Source organism: Nycticebus coucang, chromosome 2, assembly GCF_027406575.1.
Source record: "Nycticebus coucang isolate mNycCou1 chromosome 2, mNycCou1.pri, whole genome shotgun sequence".
NCBI classification, from domain to species: Eukaryota; Metazoa; Chordata; class Mammalia; order Primates; family Lorisidae; genus Nycticebus; species Nycticebus coucang.
In genome coordinates, this window is record NC_069781.1 from 129,306,593 (window position 1) to 129,328,587 (window position 21,995).

Consider the following 21,995-nt stretch of genomic DNA (forward strand, 5'->3'; position numbering starts at 1 on the left):
CTTTCACTGTTCCATTCACTTAGCCCAAAACCCAGGACCCACAACGGAACTAAAACCGAACTCTCATCTCCCAGGACAAATCTATCTTCACATGGAGTCTGTCATAATAACAGGTATTATTTATGGTAACAATGCCTAGAAATAAAAATAGCCAGCTTTCTATCTGAAGCATCTTCTGTAGCCACTGATGAAACATCAGTTCCAGAATTAGAACGCAGGAAACCTCCAGTTTCTCACTAAGAAGGGTGACGAGGGAGTGCAGCTTCCCTGACAGCCATCTCTCTCTAAGTCCCACTGATGCTATTTCTAAGCTTCCTCTTGGGGAAGGGGCAGCCCTAACTCTGGGCTCCAGGCAGGAGGCAATACGAGGCCAGGGGTTGTGAGGTGGGAGCGCACCTTCCAAGTTTGCTGTTTCTATCTAGCATCTGCTTGCAGCACGCCCTGCAAAGGCAGAGCCCCTCCTGGCTACACTGGACCAAATTAGAGTTCCAGTGTAAAGCTGGAGCCAGATCCCAATAAGCTAGTGAGGGAGAAGTCCTGACAAAAGTCCCCTCCACAGCAAGGGCCAGGTGCCTCGGTCACACCAGCTGGGCCACGCTCACACCTGGAGTGCAAACCTTGGTGAAGCTCTGAGTCATATGGGCTACAGGGAGCCTCTCTGGCCATGAATGAGCCCCTCAGGAGGGCAGGAAGACACTGCTGCTGTTGAAGCCAGCTGCCCTGGCCCAGAAAAGGCATGGGCTTCTACAAGCATCCAGAGTGCAGAGATGCAGCTATGCAGACCTTTGGAGCAAAGAGGAAGGTGCAGGCTGGCCACATCCACAGTGCAAGGGCAGCCGTGGTTCTGGTGGGGGGAGTGGGGATCCAACAGTGGCCTTTTCTGATGTGAACATGAAATCAAAGTGCCTTCCTTTCCACCTCTGTTGTCACGGGAAAATTCTCCTCCTTTGTTTTAAAATTCTGGCTTAAAGAGATGCATTCAATAAAAGCGGTCAAATGGAACTCCCCATATCCAGGAAGCTCAAAGCACCCCAAACTGGCATCCAGCTTTCTCTCAGGCTGACTGCCTGACCAACGGATTGCCTGTGTATACTTGGCCCCCAGAAAAATTCTAAGTTCAGCTCTCCTGATGTAACAGCCATCTTTGGTAGAGGGAAGGCTCCCTGCTGACCTGGCTAGCTTCCTGAGGTCAGGTCAGGTGGGGAACATGCGACCTGTGGGCTTGGGCAAGAGGGAGATGGATCCAGAATTGAGCCATGTCACAGCAGGGCCAAACCCAGACTGCCACCTGTTTTTGCAAATCAAGTTTTATGGGGACAGAGCCAGGTTCCTGCGTGTACACTGCATCTGTGGCTGCTTTCAAGCTCTAACTGCCAGTTGAGTAAGTAGTTAGAACAGAGACTGCTTGGCCTCAAAGCCTAACATATTCACCATGTGGGCTCTTTCCACTCTGGTGGAAAAATTTTATTGAACAAAATATGAAGGTGCAGGAGATTGTTAGCCCTCTCAACTAAACTCCTTGCACGGACTTCACAGCCCTGTTCCAAGTGGTGTGTGTTAGGTGCCAGGCAGAGTTTTATGTGTGTGAACTGCTTTAATCCTTACACAAGTCTGTGAAGCAGGTGCTTCTTGTTATAAATACATCCCCACCTTATGGACAGGCAAACTGAAGCACCAAGAGATTAAATAACTTGTCCAAGGCCATAAACTGATGAGAGTGGAGCTGGGATGGAGTTCTGTGTGAAATAGGACAGCTACATTTTGATGGCCAATGACCTTGAGAAAAGGAATTTTCTCTTAACCTAAACAAGAGTAACTGTGGTCCCGCAAGGAGAGCTTCCCTCTTCTAACTGTCTGCTGGGTAGTCTCCGATGTCACAGGGGTTTGACTTGCACTAATGAAGTGGCAGCTGATTTGCTGTGTCCCCCTCTGGTCAGGTGGCCAATAAGCTGCCTCCCCACACCCTGTCACTTCCTAAGCAAAGGACCAGGAGGGGAATCAAAGTGGCCACACACACACAGAGAACACATTTCTGCGGCTGGGCTGCGGCTTCCTCTCTGGCTAACTGACTGACCATTTAGTGCGGCCAAGGCCAAGGCCAGGAACATGAGATGTATCTGGCTCTGTGCCCTGCGGCCTGGGGCTGAGGAGGTGCCACCAGCAGGGCCATGATGCGGTGACATCAGCACCAACAAGCCATGTGACACGTCTTTTAAACCATTCCAGACTCATAGCCCTTCCAGGTCTGCCCATAAAAGGAAGTCTATTTTACTCTGTGGGATGGATTTAAGATCTTGTTTACACTATTTCCACACAAAAACTCCCCAGTAGATTCTAGAAGGATTTATGAGCTGATAAAACCTTCCTTTTAAAAAGTACATTTTTTTTACCACAGGCCTGCTCTGGTGAGTCAGGAGCTATCCTTCACAGAATGCTTCCCCTGTTGGGGGGCGGCTGTGGGGTGGGGTGGGGTGGGGTGGGAGGTACATGCCCAGCTCCCGGGGTGTCAGCACAAAGAGGTGCCTCTATCTTCCCACCCCACTCCGCCCTGACATCCTGAATTGGGCAGGCTGTGATCACTGTGGGATTTCATGAGTCTAGATGCACTGGAGCACCCAACATGCTGCCTAGGGTATGGACATCCAACAGAGATGAGGCTGCAGGCCAGGCTGAATGCACCCCTCCCAGTAGCCCTGAGCAGCCAGGGCTGTCTTAGGAACCACTTCCCAGCCAGGAGTGCCCTTGGGACAGCGTGGCTTGTGTGCGACCACAAAGCTCATGCCAGGGTTCACTGGGCACAAGTGGCCATTCCTACCTGTTTGGATACCATTCAACCACCCAATTCACGCAAAACCAGCCTGGAATTCCCAGCAACTGGAAAAACCGCATTTGAAACTCGCAAAAACAACCCAAATGTCCTGAGTTTGTTTCATATTCATCTATGAATTAATGACTCTGGGCTAAAATGTTCAAATTCCTTCCTGAATCTTATACACTGAAGACTTCCCTGACTATGGTCTTGATGTATGAAGTTGTGGAAACGTCACCAGGACAAATGGCTTTTTCCTCCACGTTGTCACGGCTGAGGTCACACCTCTGCACTGGTCCTTACCAAGAGAGCACAAGAGTCAGGGCCTTTCAGGTCACCATGTTCATGAAAGCTCGGATTGTGCCTGGCTCATCTGTGACCTAAGCAGCTGACATACCCTGGGGCAGGGCCCAACAGCACTGGTGTCAGAAGTACCAAGAGCTGAGCACAGAAGGGGATTAAGATGGGTTTTGTCATGAATTTGACCTTGGACTCAGCAGGAAACCACAACCCAAATCTGATCTCATGATACAGACTAAATTAACTTAGACCTGAACACCCTCTGGCTGGAACCGCACAGTGACATGGAGGGGTGGGACTGAGCTACTTCCCGATGCTAAGGGCAAGTCCACCCACAGCCAGTTCACCTGCCTCAACCCCCAGCATCACTAGGCTCACTGCCTCTCCTATCCTCCAGGATAAACAAAGTCCATTCTTTCACTTCTTGTAACAAAAGAACTCTCCAGAACTCTTCTTCCTCACATATGCTCACTAATCAATTTGGAAGGACAACACTGACACTCCTTATGAAACCAACTTGCCTCCTCTCATTTTGTTCTTCTCTTGGAAGGGAGAAAAATTTGCCAAGGGGGTTCTGGATGGCAAAGCAGAAATGTCTCCTGATTTAAACATATAATATGTAAGAGTAACTTCTCTGTGTACATTTCTGCGTCTGTCTATGCTGGGAATAGGAGCATTGCCATGGCAGGTAGGCAGCTGCCCAGGCATCCTAAATGAATACCTGGAGGTGAATCAATTTTAAGAGTCCTGCAAGTTTCTCAGAGACAAATATTTACCTGAGTCACAGAAAAAGCACCTCTTTCCTGACGAACCCCAAGGTACAGGTACAAACCTCAAACTTGGTTTCATGGACTGTTTCTAAGCTTGCTAGAACACCATACATTCTAGCGCTGGCCTCTATTCTGGCACTATACACCTTTATGCAAATTCAGTGGGCATCAGTCCTTACATTGCATGGGTTGGTAAGAATACAGCAGGTTTACTGTTCAAAGTAAAGAGCAGAGCATGACCTGGGGTGGACAATGGGGAGTATCTAGGTTCCAAGTCACCCAGTGGTCCTCACATGTTCATGTAATCCCCTTCCTGTGTCGTATAGCCTGGAGGAGATGGTGGAAACCTTGGGGTGTGACTTCTGAGGCTCCCCTCCACATACCCAAGGATGTGGCATTCCTTGGCATCTATCTTTCCAAATTCCAAACAAGGTATCCATGGGATAGGGGCATGCTTCAGTGAAACAAACGCTCAGAAGCAGTAGTCAGTGAGCACAGTGGATTGTGCCCAACTAGTCCACTCCTAAAGCTCAGGGGTGCTGCCCAGCGTCCTTCCCACCCCATGTGCCCACCAGCAGCATAACAGAGTCAGGACAGGAGGCACATAACCTCTCCTTTGAGTTCAGGGGTTCAGTCTGAGGCGTGACATTCAAAGTGCTTTGAAAGAAAAACAAAACCTTAGTTTGTTGGTAAGGACAGTGGTGTTTCTGAGACTGGGATTCAAAGATGGCCCCCAATTTACACCTCCTGCCTTAGGTGTAAATTCCCTAATATGCCCTCACATGAGTATGGGTGGGACTTGTGAATGCAGGCTATTTCACTCCTTTAATATTAGACTTCTAATTGGTTGATTTTGAGTTACTCCAAAGGAGATTATCCTGAGTGGACTCAACCGAATTAGGCAAAATAAAAAACAAAAATAAAAATAAAAATGAAACAACAAAAAACAACAGTAAAAGCAGCAGGCAGATTCTCTTGTTGGCCTTGAAGAAGCAGGCTGCTGTGCTGGGAGGGGACCTATGGAGTGGGCATATGACAAAGCCTCTGTGTGGCCTTGGTGTCTAGGGGTAGAAAGTAGTCCCCAACTGACAGGAGCCAAGAACATGGGCACCTCAGATCTGCAAATGCAAAATTCCACCAACAATCTGAAGGAGGCTGGAAGATAAGCCAGATGACCACAGGCCACGGACACCTTGACTTCAGCCTCTTGGGACTCTGAGCAGAGGAGCCAGCATACCTGTGTCTGGATTCCCAGCCCACAGGAATGATGAGGAACCAAATGAACAATGCTTTCAAGGCTGCTGAAATCTACTTTCCTTGCATCCAGAATTTACTCAAGTCTGGCTCTTATTGGTACATCATCCTGCCACTATGGGGCCCAGCCTGAGTCTGGGTGGACAGGCAGGTGGGCAGATCCAGGTGTCTTTCATGCAGACATAACAACAGCCTGATTCCTCAGGATCTTTCCCAAAGTGAAGCCAAACCTGCACCGAAGGGCATTTCTAGAAATCTCCTGACATAGTCTTGAAACATCAGTGGGAACTCACCTTCATGTTTTCTTATCAGGATCCAGAAGAATCCCTGAACTCTGCCTTCACATGCAGGATCAAAAACAAATCTGCTGCTCCCACCTTGTGCCTGGTATGGGAAGCACCTGACCAGAACCCCTCCACGCCCTCCTCACACTTGTTCTTGGCAGGAGAACCAGACTTAAGTCAATAGCTTCGACTGTCAACTAACCACACACTAATACAGTCAGTGGACGGCAGAGCAAGTCTTCCATCAAAAGGGGAGCTTCTCCAAGGAGCACTAAGCAGTGACACCCACAAGCCATCATGGATACCTTCTATTATCTGGCAAAGTTCAGGAGTTAAAAGCTGCAGGGGGTTCTTTCAGAAGTGGGGGTGAAGAGATAGGCTCACCAGCACCTAAAGCTGGATGTGCCCAGGGTGATGTCCATAGGGAGAGATCAGCCATGCTCCAGGTCCATCCTGGTCATTAGAATGATGTCACTTTGATGGTTTGTGACTTTTGCAAACACTTTGGAGAAGAAACCTGGGTAGGGGAAGGGGAGGCCCAGTTTGGTGGCATTATCTGAGAGTTTGCCCTGCATGGTGCCAGCAGGAGCCAGGCCCACAAGGCTCTGTGTACATGGACTTACAGCAGCCCTGCCAGAGGTTGGGGACAGGCTCTCATACTCAACTTTAGAGTAAATAAAGTGTTGAGTTCTTGCCTTTCTTTGTAAAAAGGCCATCCTCTTACATGGAGAGGATGAGTTAGGATTGCTCTGGTTAAATATTTCCCAGAGACATTTGGCCTGAGAAACCACAAGGCAAACTGCAAATCACCTCTGGGGGTTGGGGGAGACTGGGGTACCTGCACAAAGGCACAGCTTCTACCAAACTCGGCTCCTTCCATGAGGATGAACCCTTCTAAACCACTTCTGCCTATCCTTGGGCCCAGAGAGAACAGCTCCTAGGATTACTAATCTCTCTCAGAATTACTAATCTCATGCAGCCCTGGAAAATAGTGACTAGTGAAAAGAAAGCAGAGGAGAATGGAGGGGGCCCAGGAAGTACGCACAGCATGTCGGGGCAGTTGTCTGGCTTGTCCAGAAGGCCGCCCTCCATGACGAAGCGCAGGACTTGCTCGTTGGACAAGCCCTGGTAGGGCTGCTCAGCCAGTGTGGCGATCTCCCAGAGGACGACCCCAAAGGACCTGCCATGAAAGAGAAATGTGAGGAGCTGGAGAAGGGACGGCCGGACCACACTATGCCCTCTTTTCTAGCATTCCTTCAAGCTCTGGCACCAAACAACCATCCTCAGCGTGGTGACTATGGCTGTCAGATGGTGGGCCAGGCTCTGGGCTAAGTGTAAGATGTCATCCATCTTCATCTGTGGTCACTAATGTTCCCTGTAAATTCAGCCCTGGTAGCAGAGCTGAGGAAGCTCACATCAGAGGAGTTTTTGGCATCCCTTGCACAGTTAGGAAACCCCGACCTCAATCTCTCATTTGAACTCAGAGCATGCTGAGTTCAGCACCTAGTTCCAGCCAAATGTCCAGTAGGGCAGGGTTCCCCAAGCTTGCTCAAACCAAGAGTAATAAAATGCAGGCCTCCAGGCCCCAGCCTGAACATCAGTCTGGTGACCACACACGAGGCCCGGGACAACTGAGCTTTTCTAACAACTTCCATGTCTACCAAAGGAGTTCTCAATGCACTTATGGCAGAGGGGAATTTCTGGGCAAGTTTTCATTTATTTTATTATTATTATTTTTTAATATTTATTTACTTGAGACAGAGTCTCATTTTGTCATCTTTGGTAGAATGCTGTGGCATCATAGCTCACAGCAACCTCAAACTCTTGGGCTCAAGAGATTCTCTTGCCTCAGCCTCTTAAGTAGCTGGGACTACAGATGCCCACTACAACGCCCAGCTATTTTTTTTAGAGATGGTATCTTGCTCTTGCTCAAGCTGGTCTTGAGACCATGAGCTCAGGCTTAATTATCTTTTTTAATCTTAGGACGTTTTTAAACCCTACTGACATGTGGGCTCCCAATGGGAGCTCTGCTTTGGTTAATCTGGGATAAAGACCTTGGCTCTATGGCTCTACAGGGATCTTGAGATCCCTTTGAGCCAAGGGAGACAAGAGTCCCTGTACCCCCATGAGTTCACAAGCTGCTGGGCCTGAGGGCCTTGGGGAGTGTCACAGACAAAAAGGTACAGGAACTGGAATAAACTCTGCAGGTAGAGTGGAGGTGATTCTGCCATGTGTTAAGGTTCACCTGTCAGTTTAGAAGATCAAACTACTGAAAAATAAAATAGATACTATGCATACACAGAAATTCCAGATGTGTTAAAAGGGAATGCTAAAATCTACAATAAACCTACGTTCTCAGGCAAATTCCCACCTCTCACAGAGTCTCCCAGGCCCATGTGCCTTTACACTCAAGCTGCTGTGGTGGGACACAACAGGCTGCATGTCGGCAAAAGGGGCGAGAGGGGGTCCAACTAGACCCGCTGCAGGCTAGGGGTGCTGTCCAAGCTGCAGCAAAAATCCTGAGTGAGTCTATTCCCCATCCAGAGCTCTCGGGATCCTGGCCTTGCACCCCAGCCAGAGGGCTCTGACTCCCTATCAGAGCATTTTCTTTTCTTTCTTCTTTTTTTTTGAGACAGAATCTCACTATGTTGCCCTTTGGTAGAGTGCTGTGGTGTCACAGCTCAAGCAACCTCTAACGCTTGGGCTTAAGTGATTCTCTTGTCTCAGCCTCCTGAGTAGCTGGGACTACAGGTGCCTGCCACAACACCCGGCTACTTTTTGTTGTAGTTGCCACTGTTTAGCAGGCCTGGGCTGGGTTTGAACCCACCAGCCCCAGTGTATGTGGCCAGTGCTGTAACCACTGAGCTACGGGCACGGAGCCCTATCAGAGCATTTTCCTGCTATGTCAGCTACCATGAACAAAAGGTTTCTGTACCAATCGGTACTAAATGTAGATGTCAGACAGAAACTTAGCCATCAGAGGACTGACCAAACCAAACAACATCCTTTTTAACTGCCTTCACGTTGTACAAGAGACACAGAAAAGCCACAGACCCAGAGGCCAAAGAGTGGCTTTGGAAGACCTGGGTGGAGAAAAGCAGGGTTCTCTTTGTCAGCTTCTGCCATGCAAACTCTGCCTTCCAAACTGGCCAGCTCACGTCAGCAGCAGCCAGTCTCCTCTGGGACAGGCCTGAGGATGTGCTTCCCTCCCAGGCTTGCTTTTCCTCTTGCTCCACACTGGCCATCCAGGCAGCCACTTCTCACTGGATGGCCCCAACCCTGGCACCCATAGCTCTGAATACTCTAATCCAAGCTCCCAAGTTATTGGGCTACCCACAAACCCAGCATGCCCCAAACTGAACTCTGCCTAGTGTCCTGTTCTCCTCTGGCCTCCCTGCCAGCCACAGCTGGATGCCTTGTTCCAACAAAGACATCCCCCTGTGGTCAGCCTTCCTGGCCTGTTGCCCTAACCTCAGCCTCCTTGGAGTCCCATGGTGACTGGCCAAGTGAGGCTGAGATTTGTCCAAAGGCCTGGCCTCCTTCTTCCGCCCTCCGCCTCCCCCCCAAACTCCCTCAGTGTGGACAATCCTCTTCACCTGGCTGCCCACACCCCTCCTTAAGTCTCTAGTACATCACGCAACACAACCTTTGACTCTGGTAAACATGACCATTTACAAACACAGTTGGAGGACACTCTTCTTTGTTCAGAAACCAACAGTCATTGCAGGGTCTGGCGAACTGGCCCCAAATCCCTAACACAGTTAGTTACTCAAGGCCTTTCTGAGCTCCCTTCAGCCCAACTTTCTCAGGGTGGCCCACCTTCCCACCACCATGTCTCTCTCCAGTGCACTCACTGGCACCCCTTCCTACTGTTCTGCTGGTGATAACCCATGCTCAGGGCACTCTCGCGACTTCATCTCTTCCGTGAAGGGTCCTGTGACCCCCAACCTGCCAGGATCACTTCCTCTTCTACACAAGACGACCTCCCCTGAGGATAAGGACATCCTAGTTTTCACCTGTGCATCTGCCACATGCTCAGCCCCTCACAAACACACATCAATGACAGCAGGTGACAGACTCGGCTCCCCACTAACTCATGTTGAGTTGAACTAGGAAAGCTTTCTGTTGAGCAACTCTCGGCCATCGGGCTCTGGAGCTTGTGGCCAACCTTCATAGCTCAAAGGGACAACTAAGTCCTATTATTTTTCTGCTCTAAGGTATGGAGGCTAAGCCATCTCTACCCAACATAGTTGTCAATAGAGACATTTAAACATCTATCAAAGTACCATAGAAGTAGCAAAGAATACAGACATCCTTAGACATATGTCCGTAGCCTACACGTGGAGTAACTAAAGCCAGAAGTCCCATGGTTTGACCAAGGCCACACAGTCAGGCAGAGGCACTAAGAAATAGAAAACACCTGTGTTTCTCAAAGCAGGGCTTTTACTTTGTGGTGCTGGCTAATAAAAACAAGTCTTATATGCTTTGTGGACAGATTTAATCTTTAAACATTAGATTAGCAACTTTCAACTTGTGTGCTATGAAAGGATATTAGGTATGCCACAAACATTTTTAAAGATCACTATTTTTGAAAGAAGTTCAAAGCACAGTACGTATATTCTTTGTGTTTACTCTTTTTTTTTTTATCAACATAATTTAAGGGTGCCACAGAAATTTAGCTCTAGGTTCAAGTGTTTCATGAGATAAAAAAGGTTGAAAAATACTACATTAGCTTTAGCCTTTTCTAATCATGAGCACTGAGGCTGTTTTCCACAAGGAATGGACCCACTGGTGGGGGCTCACCCCAGTGCCAGTGCTGGATGGAGTTAGCACTCCGTAGTTACACGTCACACACCAGGAGGGGGATCATGGCAACGTCCCACTTGGCAGCAAATTCAAACCCACAGAGAAATCCCCACTCTCCACTGATGGTTATTAGCCCCTAGAGCAGTGTTCTCAACCTTCCTAATGCTGCGGCCCTTTAATACAGTTCCTGTGGGTCGCGACCTACAGGGTCTACAGGTTAAGAACCACTGTGCTAGAGAAATAAACAATCTTGGCTATTTGTGACCACTCAGAAAGCAGTAGGGCCATCCTACTGCTCAGGAAGGGAGCATGGCTTTATGCTGTGGCGTATGATACTGCCCGATCCTTGCCTGGTTTTCTCCATGCCCATAGGGTATGCTTGTGTCTTTTAATCCAAACCAGTCCTGTGAAGAGTGACATGGAGCTACAAGGGAGTTTCAGGAAGAACAGCTGCAGTGCCCAAAGGCGTGGGGATGAAGACAGCAGCAAACCTGCAGATATTTTGAATATAGAACTCAGACACTTTCAAGGCCTGTCTTATCAAGAACAGAGCATTTGGGCTGGGCATGGAGGTTCACAACTGTAATCCTAGCACTCCAGGACGCTGAGGCAGGTGATCATTTGAGCTAAGGAGTTCAAGACCAGCCTGAGCAAGAGTGAGACCGTGCCTCTACTAAAAATAGAAAAAGAAATAGCCAGGTAGGTGCCTGTAGTCCCAGCTATTCAGGAGGCTGAGGCAGGAGAATCCCTTTGGCCCAGAAGTTTGAGGTTGCTGTGATCTAGGCTGATGTAGTTGCTCTAGCCTGGGCAACTGAGTGAGACTCTGTCTCAAAAAAAAAAGAGAGAGAGAACAGAGTAGGGTACACAATTGTGCTACAGAGAGATGGTCTGAAGGGGTGTCACAGAGAAGCCAACTTAAGCGTAACACAAGAAAGACTTGGAAGACTTGCTACAAACAAGGATGTCTCGAGAATGAGGCTGGCCTGTCTTTGGCAAAAAGTGAACGTGTGTTCTCTGGAAATGTCTGAACAAGAAACTCAGCTCAACCATCAGCTGTCAAAGATACTATGAATGGGATTGGGGGCTGCGTCTGGCCTTGGGGATATATTCCAGTCCTAAGATTTTGAGATCTCTTCTATAAAGCCAAATCGATTTTTTTTTTTTTAGACTTTAACTATTTAAAGTCTGAGTGGTCACAAAAATCTTAACAATGATTGTTTTATGCTGTTGAATATAATCCATAATCCAAAATGATTTCCAGTCTTTCATGAAAGGGACAACTTCTGTTTAGCACCTGGGTAGCTGAGAAATTTTCCACATATCCACATAATCCAAAATCCTGGCTTTCCCCACCTGTCTTACTCTCAAGGCTATGTTAAAAAACGAAAGTATCTAAAGCACTGTCAGTGCCTGAGCATTTCATGGAATGAATACCAAATGCCTGTTCTTGCTTTTATTTTTTTCTTATTGGTTCTTAATGGTTATAGCGTCAAATGGAAAGAAATTGGCATTGAACAGCCTATGTCCCTTGTTGCTGCTTATAGAACAGCTGCTAACCAGAATTTGGGTAAAATTAGTCCGTGAGTTATTAACAACCCTAGCTTTATCTTCCTATCCTCCCACTTCTGCTCTCCTTGGCTGTTCTAGTTTTCTATTTTATTATGCTATAAATTGACCTCAAACCTCTGGAAGGCACGAAGCCTGTAAGAAATAGATGCACGCATGTACCAAGGCTTGCCCTCTCCTCGCAATCGCAATCTCTAAAAATTGTGTGTAACACTTTGATTTGATAGTGAAGATATAACCATCTTGGACAAGCTGGTCTCCAAAAGAGATCTCATACTTGAGCTCAAGAAGCAATCATGCTTTCCTGGGTTATATTCAAATGCTATTTCCAATTTGCACTTGTCTTCAAAGTAAGACCCAAGGCCCTTGAACTGTGAAAGATTTACGAGGTTAAAAAAAAAGATGTCAGTCACTACTGAAATAGTTCCTCTATGTGGTCATCCAGACAGTTGGAGTAAACAACTACCATTTCTGCAACCCAACAGCAATGGGATCCCCCGAGAGGAAAGCCAAGACATTAGCTGACATTCTAGAAGGTAGATGTGCCAAGACCTTAGCCTGCCAAGAACCTCAGTTGTATTTCACAACCTGATCACCTTTCCACAGTGTTGCCCAGGAATTGCAATAAACAATACTACTGAGAAGCCTCTGCACCCCTTAGCTTCTGCTGTAAGACACTTTTACTAGTGAAAGGGAGACATTCTGTTTCCCATAACCACCCTTGGGTCAACGACAAGGGTGCCCATGAAGGAGGACAGACAGCAGATGGGACCAAGAAGAAAACAAACATCAAGACTCGTGGCTTGGGCCTAAATAAAGCACAGTCTGCGATCTGAAGGTTAAATTAGGTAAGGCAGACACATGCCAAGAATATCCTTTCATTGAGAAAGAAGAAAAGAGATAGAAGGCAGGAAGTGGAGAAGCAGAGAGAGGTGATGGCTTCTGGCATGTCCTAACTCTGGCGAGGTATAACCAATACCTGAAGACTGAAAGAAATGTTGGTCCCACAAACGCCCTTCTGTCCTTAGGTAGCCCATTAAAAACAGGAAGATCTCCAAGATGAAGGAATGTGGTCCACAAAATGCTGAGCTAAAGCTGGATATGGGGCCAGGCATAGTGGCTCTCACCTATAATCCTAGCACTCTGGGAGGCCAAGGTGGCTGGATTCCTTGAACTCAGGAGTTCGAGACCAGCCTGAGCAAGAGCAAGACCTCATCTCTACTAAAAATAGAAAAATTAGCTATGCATTGTGGCACATACCTGTAGGCCCAGCTACTCAGGAGGCTGAAGCAAGGAGATCACCTGAGCCCAAAAGATTGAGGTTGCTGTGAGCTATAATGATGCCATGGCACTCTACCCAGAGTGACAGAGTAAGTAAGACTTTATCTCAGACTTTACCAAAAACAAAAGCAAACAAAAAAGCTGGAAATGGGTGCCATCTAACAGAGAGGAGGAGGCAAGTAAAGCCTCCCAGGCTAAAAGCTGTGGGATGTGAGGAGGGCGGGAGCTCCAGGCTGGCACTGCAGTACAGGGCTCTCATACCAGACGTCTGAGTGAGTGGTGAAGACACCGTCCTTGAGGGACTCGGGAGACATCCAGCGCACAGGCAGCAAGCCTTTCCCTCCTTTCCGGTAGTAGTCTGTCTCATAGATGTCTCGAGTCATACCAAAGTCTGGAAGGTGGAGAGAAGACCCAGAGTTATGAGGCTGCAGCAGAGGGCCCCGCCCCACTGTAAGGAGGTTGAATATCAGGCTTTGCAATTTTATAAAGCATTAACAATAAGGGGTGATTAGTCACATGATTACCAAATACAAAAATCACTCTTTTTTATGCAATTATAATCTGATTGCTTTAGGAAGTGAATTCCCTTATTGCATTTAAAATGAGGTCCTTTATAAATCATCAAGTCTGACAATTTATCAAGTACTGTGTAGACTAAGGGTCCTTTCTACAGGATTTAAAAACCTGATCAAATAGTAACATAACCAATAGCCTGATTGATGAGAAACGTCTCCCTGTGAAGACTAGGTGTGTGTAATTCCCACAATTTCTTTTCTTTCTCTTATTTATGCTCCCTTGTGACCTCAAGATGAGTTTTAACTTTTTAATTAAAAAAAAAAAAAAAAAAAACACCACCACCAATAAACTTGGTAGCATTGCCCCATCGACAAAAAAAAACAGCTTCACGGCTAAGTAAGGGGATAAAATAGAGCAACAATTCACAATGATAAAAGTACACAGTAAGATGCCTAAGAGATGCTATTTACTAGGCCCTGAAGCTACTACTTAATACTGTTTTTCAACGTAATATTCGCACTCAGTTTTGAAAATTTCTTCCATTTTCTATGTCTCCAAAAGATGTCATGTAATTATGTCTGATGGCAGGCTTGCTTTATAATCCTAAATTATTGCTTCTTTGTCAGATTTTGATTTTCTACTCAATCATACCACTTTTTTTTTTTTTTTCATGTGGACTCTTCCATTCTCCTTCCTAGGAGAAAGTGCTGCTGTACATTTTATGATGGATGCTCATTTATCTCTCTAACTCATGCCACAAAGAGGTAAGGCTATCAAGCAAACATGGGGAACAAAGTTCCTTGGACTTTAACCAACATAATATACTTTTGCTATGCTAAGGGCGATCAAACCACTTCTGCTAAAAATCATTCCTCATATTTGTAATCCACAATATGATGAGTACTGGGAAAACATTCTGAACCCTTGTGAAAAATTAAAATGAAGTGCCAAAGTCTTATCTGTGAATTAATCCAGTGATATGCAAATGAGAGGATTTTGCCTTGACTTTCACAAAATGGAAAAGAAGAAATCCCAGAAAACAAACTATCTTCTCTTGAAGCACAAAAGAAAAATATTAAATACTAGAAAGAAAAAAAGCCCACAATCACAAAGAAAATATCATACTATAAAACATGCCACACGGTTCAACAGCAAATATAATCTTGCTGGTTTAGATTTGAAAGACATGAGCACAAAAGAAGGTGTCTCCCACTGTGATGCAAAGTGGGAAGGAACCTGAGCTCCCAGCATGTGCAGAGAAGGATGACAAGGACAGAAACTTGGCTCTCACTGAGGTCCTGCCCTGGGCAAGGTGCCTGCTCAGTTCTTTCCTGACCCTGTGAGGTCTGTCATCACCTCCATTTTCGGAGGTGAAGAAACTGAGGCTCACTGACTTAAGGCACTGGGGTTAAGCTTAGGCCCAGCTGGCTGCCCCGTCGGTGCGCCTCTCCCCTGGAGTGGGGAAAGGGAACTGGCTGGCATTTCCTTGGGGACAATGGGAGGAGCACAAAAGAAGCCCTGCCACAGACAAGGTGCTTTTCCTAGGGAACCCTGGGCTAGGAGAGATGTGGGGAGCCCTCTACCTCCCAGAGGGCTGCTCAGCTAAGCTGGGTTTCAAGGGGCACTACAGGTTGGACTGCAAAGAGTCCAACTTGGGGATAGACTGGGAGATCCTGAGTGAGTCACTCTGGTGACTGAGGGAGATCACTGACAAGGTTCCATTTCAGTACTGCTAGCTCCTACAAAGGAAAAAAAAAAAAAGACACTCACCCCTACTTGGAAACTATTCTACAGGGGGATCCTCACTGTTCACTAAAGGATCAAAATGTTTCACTCCAAAATCAGTGCCCAAGGAAAGAAACGGGTATTTCTTTCTTTCTTTTTTTTTTTTTTATTGAGACAGAGTCTCACTTTATCACCCCCAGCAGAGTGCCATGGAGTCACAGCTCGCAGCAAACTCCAGCTCTTGGACTTAGGCAATTCTCTTGCTTCAGCCTCCCAAGTAGCTGGGACTATAGGCACCTGCCACAACGCCCAGCTATTTTTTGTTGCAGTTTGGCCAGGGCTGGGTTCGAACCCAGCACCCTCGGTATATGAGGCTGGCACCCCACTCACTGAGCCACAGGCACCGCCCCGAACACGTATGTCTAAAGGAAGGTGAACACTTCTAGATCAGATAGTTCAAGAGCCAGACAAAGAAGTCAATTTCAAATAGTTTTCTTTGGATGTTTAGCCTCCTCTGCAGTTTCTTAAGAGAAATATTTGGTATTTTTCTGAACTATCATCATATCATAGTGGGAAGATGAGGGTCCTGGTAAAAGCAGGTAGTTTCCTAAGCAGCCCTAAGGTTACATGTGTTCTTATTATACAGACTGACAACAAGACCAAAGTAAAAAAAACACACCTAAAGCTGAAATGGGTTTCTAAGGAGTGCTCAAAAACTCAATCTAAACCCTTTTTCTGGAGTAACAGAGGGTGGTGGCAGGTCTAACCAGTAGGTTGGTCAGCCTCATCCTGAGTAGTGTGAGACTTGCCAACCAGCCTCAGGTATAAAACCCAGGGAGGAGTGACGGCCCCTGCGGGGCTGTCAGGCCTGTTCCTGTCACTGCTCCTGCTCTGCGCAGAGCCTTCACCATTAGGACATCTCACCTCCTTGAAAACAACGCAGCACCTGGGGGGCAGGGGGAAATGCTCCTTGTAAGTTAGGAAAATTAGAGGGAAGATTGGCAGTTTGGATGCTGACTTTTATTTCCAAGTCAAAAATCACCTGAAAACACTATCTCTATTATTTCTGTAACTAATGCTGAGAAGTTTTCTAAGAAGAAATGGCCTCAAATGCCAAGAGCTGATCTCAGGGGCCATGGTTGCTGCCTGGACCACTGTGTCTATCCAGGCACTATCAGGATTAGAACCAGCCCAACCAGATTTGTGACTATCAACTTGGAGAGAATCGTGTTATTCGTAAGATCACGTCTTTCTAACACTTAAGGGACGTGTTAGAAAACCTCTCCAGAGGCAGGTCAATGCCAGCAGTCAAGTCCTCAAAATACCTCTGAGTTTAGTTCTTACGCAGATCTGGAAAACTAAGCATTTACCTCCAATTTTGACAGTGAAATCTTCGGCCACCATGCAGTTCCGGGCAGCAAGGTCTCTGTGGACAAACTTATTGGCATTGAGGTACGCCATGCCATCTGCAATCTCTCCAGCCATCTGGATCATCTTGCTTAGACTTGGAGGTGCTAAGACTGGATTATTCTGTTGGAAATGTTTAAAAACAAAATTCAGGTGAGAATTTAGGAATTTTTTCCCGACACCAAGTTCTTTCAGAATTTGCAGATCCATCTTTGTCCAATCTTAGCATTATAGGTCATTCTGCTAAAAAATCAGGTCCTGCTCAGAAGCAATGTGTCATTAGGAGGAGGATGCCATCTATATGGCGGAAAGTCATGCCTGCCCACCAACCCATCACACGCAGCTGCCCAAACACCAATCAGCACTTCCTGGACCCGCATTTTCTATTTTGGGTATGGAAAAATGACATAAAGTGAAACCAGTCATTTCTGATATGGCAGATTCTTACTCAAATTCCTATTAGTTTATATGCTCCTTTTATTTCTACAATCAAAGTGCAGGTAAAGGGATGGAGAGAACATTATAAAGACTGTGCGGAAATAAGCAAATGTATTTTCCAAACGGACACTCTATGTTTTATTTCCCATATAAACATTGTTATAAATTATTTAATATTTTTTCTTTCTTTTCAGCTTTCTTCAAAAGTACAAAAATACTAGGATTAATTTTTCAGTGCACAGTGTGGCATTCCTTGGACTGTACTTTCTGTGGGCACCTGACAAGTGACATGCAGCTGAAGCTTATCTTAGAGGGGACCAGTGTAAAACATGGTGACAGGTTAACATGGATAAATACATCCTTTTTGCAGAGGAGGGTAACATACTCACTTGGGAATTGAAAAGAATTACTCCCAGATAACAATAAATCCATCTGAAAGAATGTTTTATATGTGTAAGACATATGCCCAAGTCTTTCCAGTGCAAAAAAAAAAAATCAATCACCACCCCCTAGGTTAGACGCTTTTACCTTTTGCGGGTAACTAACGCAATAGATTTTATCTGGGCTCCCCTGACTAGAAAGCATGTCATACAACACTACAAAGCCATCTTGCCGACAGGTCTTATGCAGGACCTCGGAGCTCCAACCCTGCCAGCGATGGGAGAGCATGGCTGGGTTCCCAGCAGGGCTCCCCAGCACTGGCTGGGAGCACCTAATGAGGTGCTAGTTTCTAAGGAAAGCCAGTACTTAGGAGCAGTATAACAACAACTCCTCAGGATCTCTGGGGTAGTTCCCTGTGCCCAAGGACACAAACATTTTGAATTCTGAAGAGGCTATTAAAAGCTATATGGGTGACTTACAATATCTTTACTGCTCACTTATCTGTGACAACTGACATTATGTCCTGGGGGTAAGCCAGAGCCATCACTTTCTTGGGCATAGCCATCATCTTTGCACATCCTTTTTCTCCTTAGGAAAACTATGTTTTTCATGACACTTCCAAAGCCTCTTCAGAACTTTCAATATGCACAGTGCATCAGGAAATGTTCAGGTGAAATATACAGTTTATGCTGATAATATTTATGTGAGAGGCCTAAACCCTTCCCTTTCCTCCTCCTTTAGAACAAAAGGCCTACCTAGCCCAGCTCTGAAAGTTCCACTAGAAAGACTCTAGCCTGCCAAAACCTCCCAGCGACCCGTGGAATCTTCCTCCCCCTAAGACAAGCCCCCAACTGTCCTCCCTGCAGCAGCCATCTTTGTCCAGGCAGGTCTCAGTCCCCTTTCATTAAACTTGGCCTGAACCTCTCCTGGTCTCGTCTCCAGGTACTTAAGTATTGGAGTATAAAGTATAGGTGTTTGCTACGAAGGGGGCATTCATAATTAACAATGACATAATTGCAATGAACAAAGGGAACTTAATGTCAAGCACAGAGAGACAGGACTGACATTCTTTCATTTACCTGAGACAGCAGAAATCCTTAGCCTGCTTAAGAGGCTGACTTTACACAAGTGCATACACGGCACCTATACTTGGTGAGGTAAATAAGCAAATCTGAACTTGGGGAGGGACAAATAGAATACAATGAACCTCCAGGAGGAGCACACACACATTTTCATACTTGACTTAAGTTAGAAATAAAATATTTACATTTGACACCTCTAAAGGGAAATTCTGGTCCTGAAGAGGATTTGCAGTAAACATTCTGTGCAACTCTCTTATTTTACCCATAAGGAAACAGAGGTCCATAAACCTTAAGTGGCTGCCTGCTATCCTCAGGCGGTGACAGAGCCAGCACTAAGACCACGTGTCCTGAGTTTTTATTCTGTGCCTGAAATTGGGGATGATGGGAGTGAGTTCCATACTTTTCAGAGGTACCTGAATTGATGCTAGCAAGAAGTCTCCTGCCACATCTCCAGTCACTTGTTTGATCAAAATTTTCTCCTTCATTCTGGACTGTGTGTTAAAGAGAGCCAGGAAAAGTCACAAACACCCAGAGGTCTTGGGGCCCAAGGCTAGGTAAGACAAGGGGTGAGAGTGTTGTGAATCACCCACTGTCCCACCTCAGTCCATACTTGGCCTTGTGGCTCTTGCAGAACTTGAACACCAAGTGTTGTAAATAAATGAAGTCAAAAGTTACCCCATATATCAAGGGTGGGGGGTTCAATCCCGGCCCTGGCCAGACTGCAATGAAAAAATAGTCGGGCATTGTGGCAGGCACCTGTAGTCCCAGCTACTCGGGAAGCTGAGGCAAGAGAATCACCTAAGCCCAAGAGCTGGAGGTTGCTGTGAGCTGTGACACTACAGCACTCTACCGAGGGTGACAAAGGGAGACTCTGTGGCTCAGTCGGTAAGGCGTCAGCCCCATATACCAAGGGTGGCGGGTTCAAACCCGGTCCCGGCCAAACTACAACAAAAAACAGCCGGGCGTTGTGGCGGGCGCCTGTAGTCCCAGCTACTCGGGAGGCTGAGGCAAGAGAATCGCTTAAGCCCAGGAGCTGGAGGTTGCTGTGAGCTGTGTGAGGCCACGGCACTCTACCGAGGGCCATAAAGTGAGACTCTGTCTCTACAAAAAAAAAAAAAAAAAAAAAGTGAACAGGTGCCTGAACTTCACTTCCACTGCAAGGGAGCCGCCATGATGAAATTGTAGATTAAAAAGAAGAAAATAAGCTTGGCACCTGTAGCTCGTGAGTGGGGTGCCAGCCACATACACCAAAGCTAGGGGGGTTCGAGCCCAGCTCGGGCCTGCTGAACGACAACTGCAACCAAAAAATTGCTGGGCTTTGTGGTGGGCGCCTGTAGTCCCAGCTACTTGGGAGGCTGAGGCAAGCGAATCCCTTAAGCCCAGAGGTTGCTGTGAGCTGACGCCACGGTACTCTACCCACGGCGACATAGTGAGACTCTGTCTCAAAAAAAAAAAAAAAATAAGAAAATAAAATAATTCAGCCCAGAGAACAGCAAAAAATATTCCAAAAGGATAGAATAAGGGAAGTTACTGCACTTCTGCAATACAAGCGGACCCCTTGTCCTAAAGAAGCCAAGCCAGGGTCAAAGTAAATAAGGGCTTTGTTTTTTTTTTTTTTGTGGTTTTTGGCCAGGGCTGGGTTTGAACCCGCCACCTCCGGCATATGGGACCAGCGCCCTACTCCTTGAGCCACAGGCGCCACCCCTAAGTAAGGGCTTTGGACCCACTGAGGCAGCCACTTGAAAAGGCAGGTATTAGGAGCGAAGATGGCGGAGTGAGGTGTGCAGCTGGTGACTGGCCTATCGGCCGGGGGCGGGCCGGCCCCTGGGAGGCTGAATGCGTCTGTCTGGCCATGCGAGGTTCCTTATCACAGGAAGAACATTTTCCTTGACCTTTAGGTGCTTTTGTATTCATCTCAAAAACAAAATGCTAAACTCAGGACTTGGAAAGTATCTCTGTGTTGTCTCCTACAGTGGGCAGTCCGATTTCCTTTATCCAGCCACTTTCCCTATTCTTGAAATGTGGATATCACTTCTCTACACATTACCTCCATGTTTTGGAATGGAAAAGACCAGGTTTTTTGTTCCACCTCTCAGATTCAACACAAAGAAGCCCCTAACATGTGTTTGTCCTGCCTACTTCTCCAGGATGCAACTGACATGGGTCTTTTGCTGCTGTTTGCTTAATTGTAAAGAAATTAATAAGAAAAGAAAAGGCAGGTATTGCTGGTACCATCTCAGCATTTATCTACCAGTTTATTTTCAGTATTATTTACTGGTAAGGCTGGTTCATGGTTTAGGACTCTAGAAGGTGGGGCACCACAGTGACTCAATGAAAAATCACACAGGACTTCGGCAGGCTTAGGGTCTGAAACTCATGACCCAAATAAAAATGTTTCGTAGACTAAGCAGAGATCAGGCAGCTGAGGAGACTATTACTCGAAAGTACAAACAAGACACTGAATCAGGATCAAGCTTAAAATGCAGATGCAGAGTTGGAGAGATCTGACTTCCCAGTCTCACAGACTGCTGACAGTGCAAGGGAAGGGCTGTGTGTGTGTGTGTGTGTGCGCGCGCGTGCGTGCGCTTGTGAATGAGCTGGGTGGAAATCGCCTCAGCAACTTCCCAGATGCAGGGGCAAGAATCCAGTCAGCCTGACACAGATCTTTAATGCACATTTGTCAAAAGAATGCCTGCCACAAACACAGCCCCGAGCTGCACACATGCCGGACCTGGGATGAAAAGTGAAACTCTACAGGGTACAGAGGGACACACTCCAACAGCAACACAACGGGACACGCGTGAAGATGAGTTGAGCACACTAAGAAGTCAGCAGAGGTGGTGGCCAATCCTGGCCAGCAGCGGGCAGGCAACAGGGAGGGAGCGCACCAGTATGGTCTGGCAGCTGGACATGAGACATGGGATGGAGTGTGGGAGGAGGGAACGCAGGGACAAAGGCACAGTGGCACTCCGCACCGGGACATCCAAGGAACAACGAATACCTTTCACAAAGATGGAGGCCTTCCTCTATTGGGGAAATCCTTCACATAAAGGACCTATAACTCAGCTGCAAGAAACACTCCTTGCTGAAAAGCAAACTGACTTAAAGACATAGCATTTTCCCTGCAGGGGGTTTCTAAAGGAAAGAGAATGGGCAAAATCATGTGTGAAGGTGGCAAAATTAAAACTGACCTCCATTTCCGGCCTCAGAGACCTGAGGTAACTTTTGAGATCACCCCGTGTCATCAGCTCCATGATGACCAGTGTTGGCTGGCCCTGGGACACCACACCCAGCAACCGCACCTGGGAGGAATCAGAAAGAAAAAGACTTTGAGGGTGTGCGTGGCCCTCACCGCTGCCCACGCCGTCCAGATCTG

At 46.9% G+C, this 21,995-nt stretch overlaps 1 protein-coding gene across 2 annotated transcripts in view; it reads right to left on the bottom strand.

Annotated features, from left to right (window-relative positions):
* The window catches only part of IGF1R (insulin like growth factor 1 receptor), a 325,796-nt gene that overhangs the window by 7,683 nt on the left and 296,118 nt on the right, over positions 1 to 21,995 (bottom strand). For both annotated transcript variants that reach the window (XM_053581792.1, XM_053581791.1), the window contains exons 17-20: positions 21,811 to 21,921; positions 16,682 to 16,841; positions 13,332 to 13,461; positions 6,463 to 6,597 (exon numbers count right to left, since the gene is read on the bottom strand). In XM_053581792.1, the coding sequence (XP_053437767.1) occupies positions 6,463 to 6,597; positions 13,332 to 13,461; positions 16,682 to 16,841; positions 21,811 to 21,921 (536 nt within the window). The remainder of the gene's footprint in view (positions 1 to 6,462; positions 6,598 to 13,331; positions 13,462 to 16,681; positions 16,842 to 21,810; positions 21,922 to 21,995) is intronic.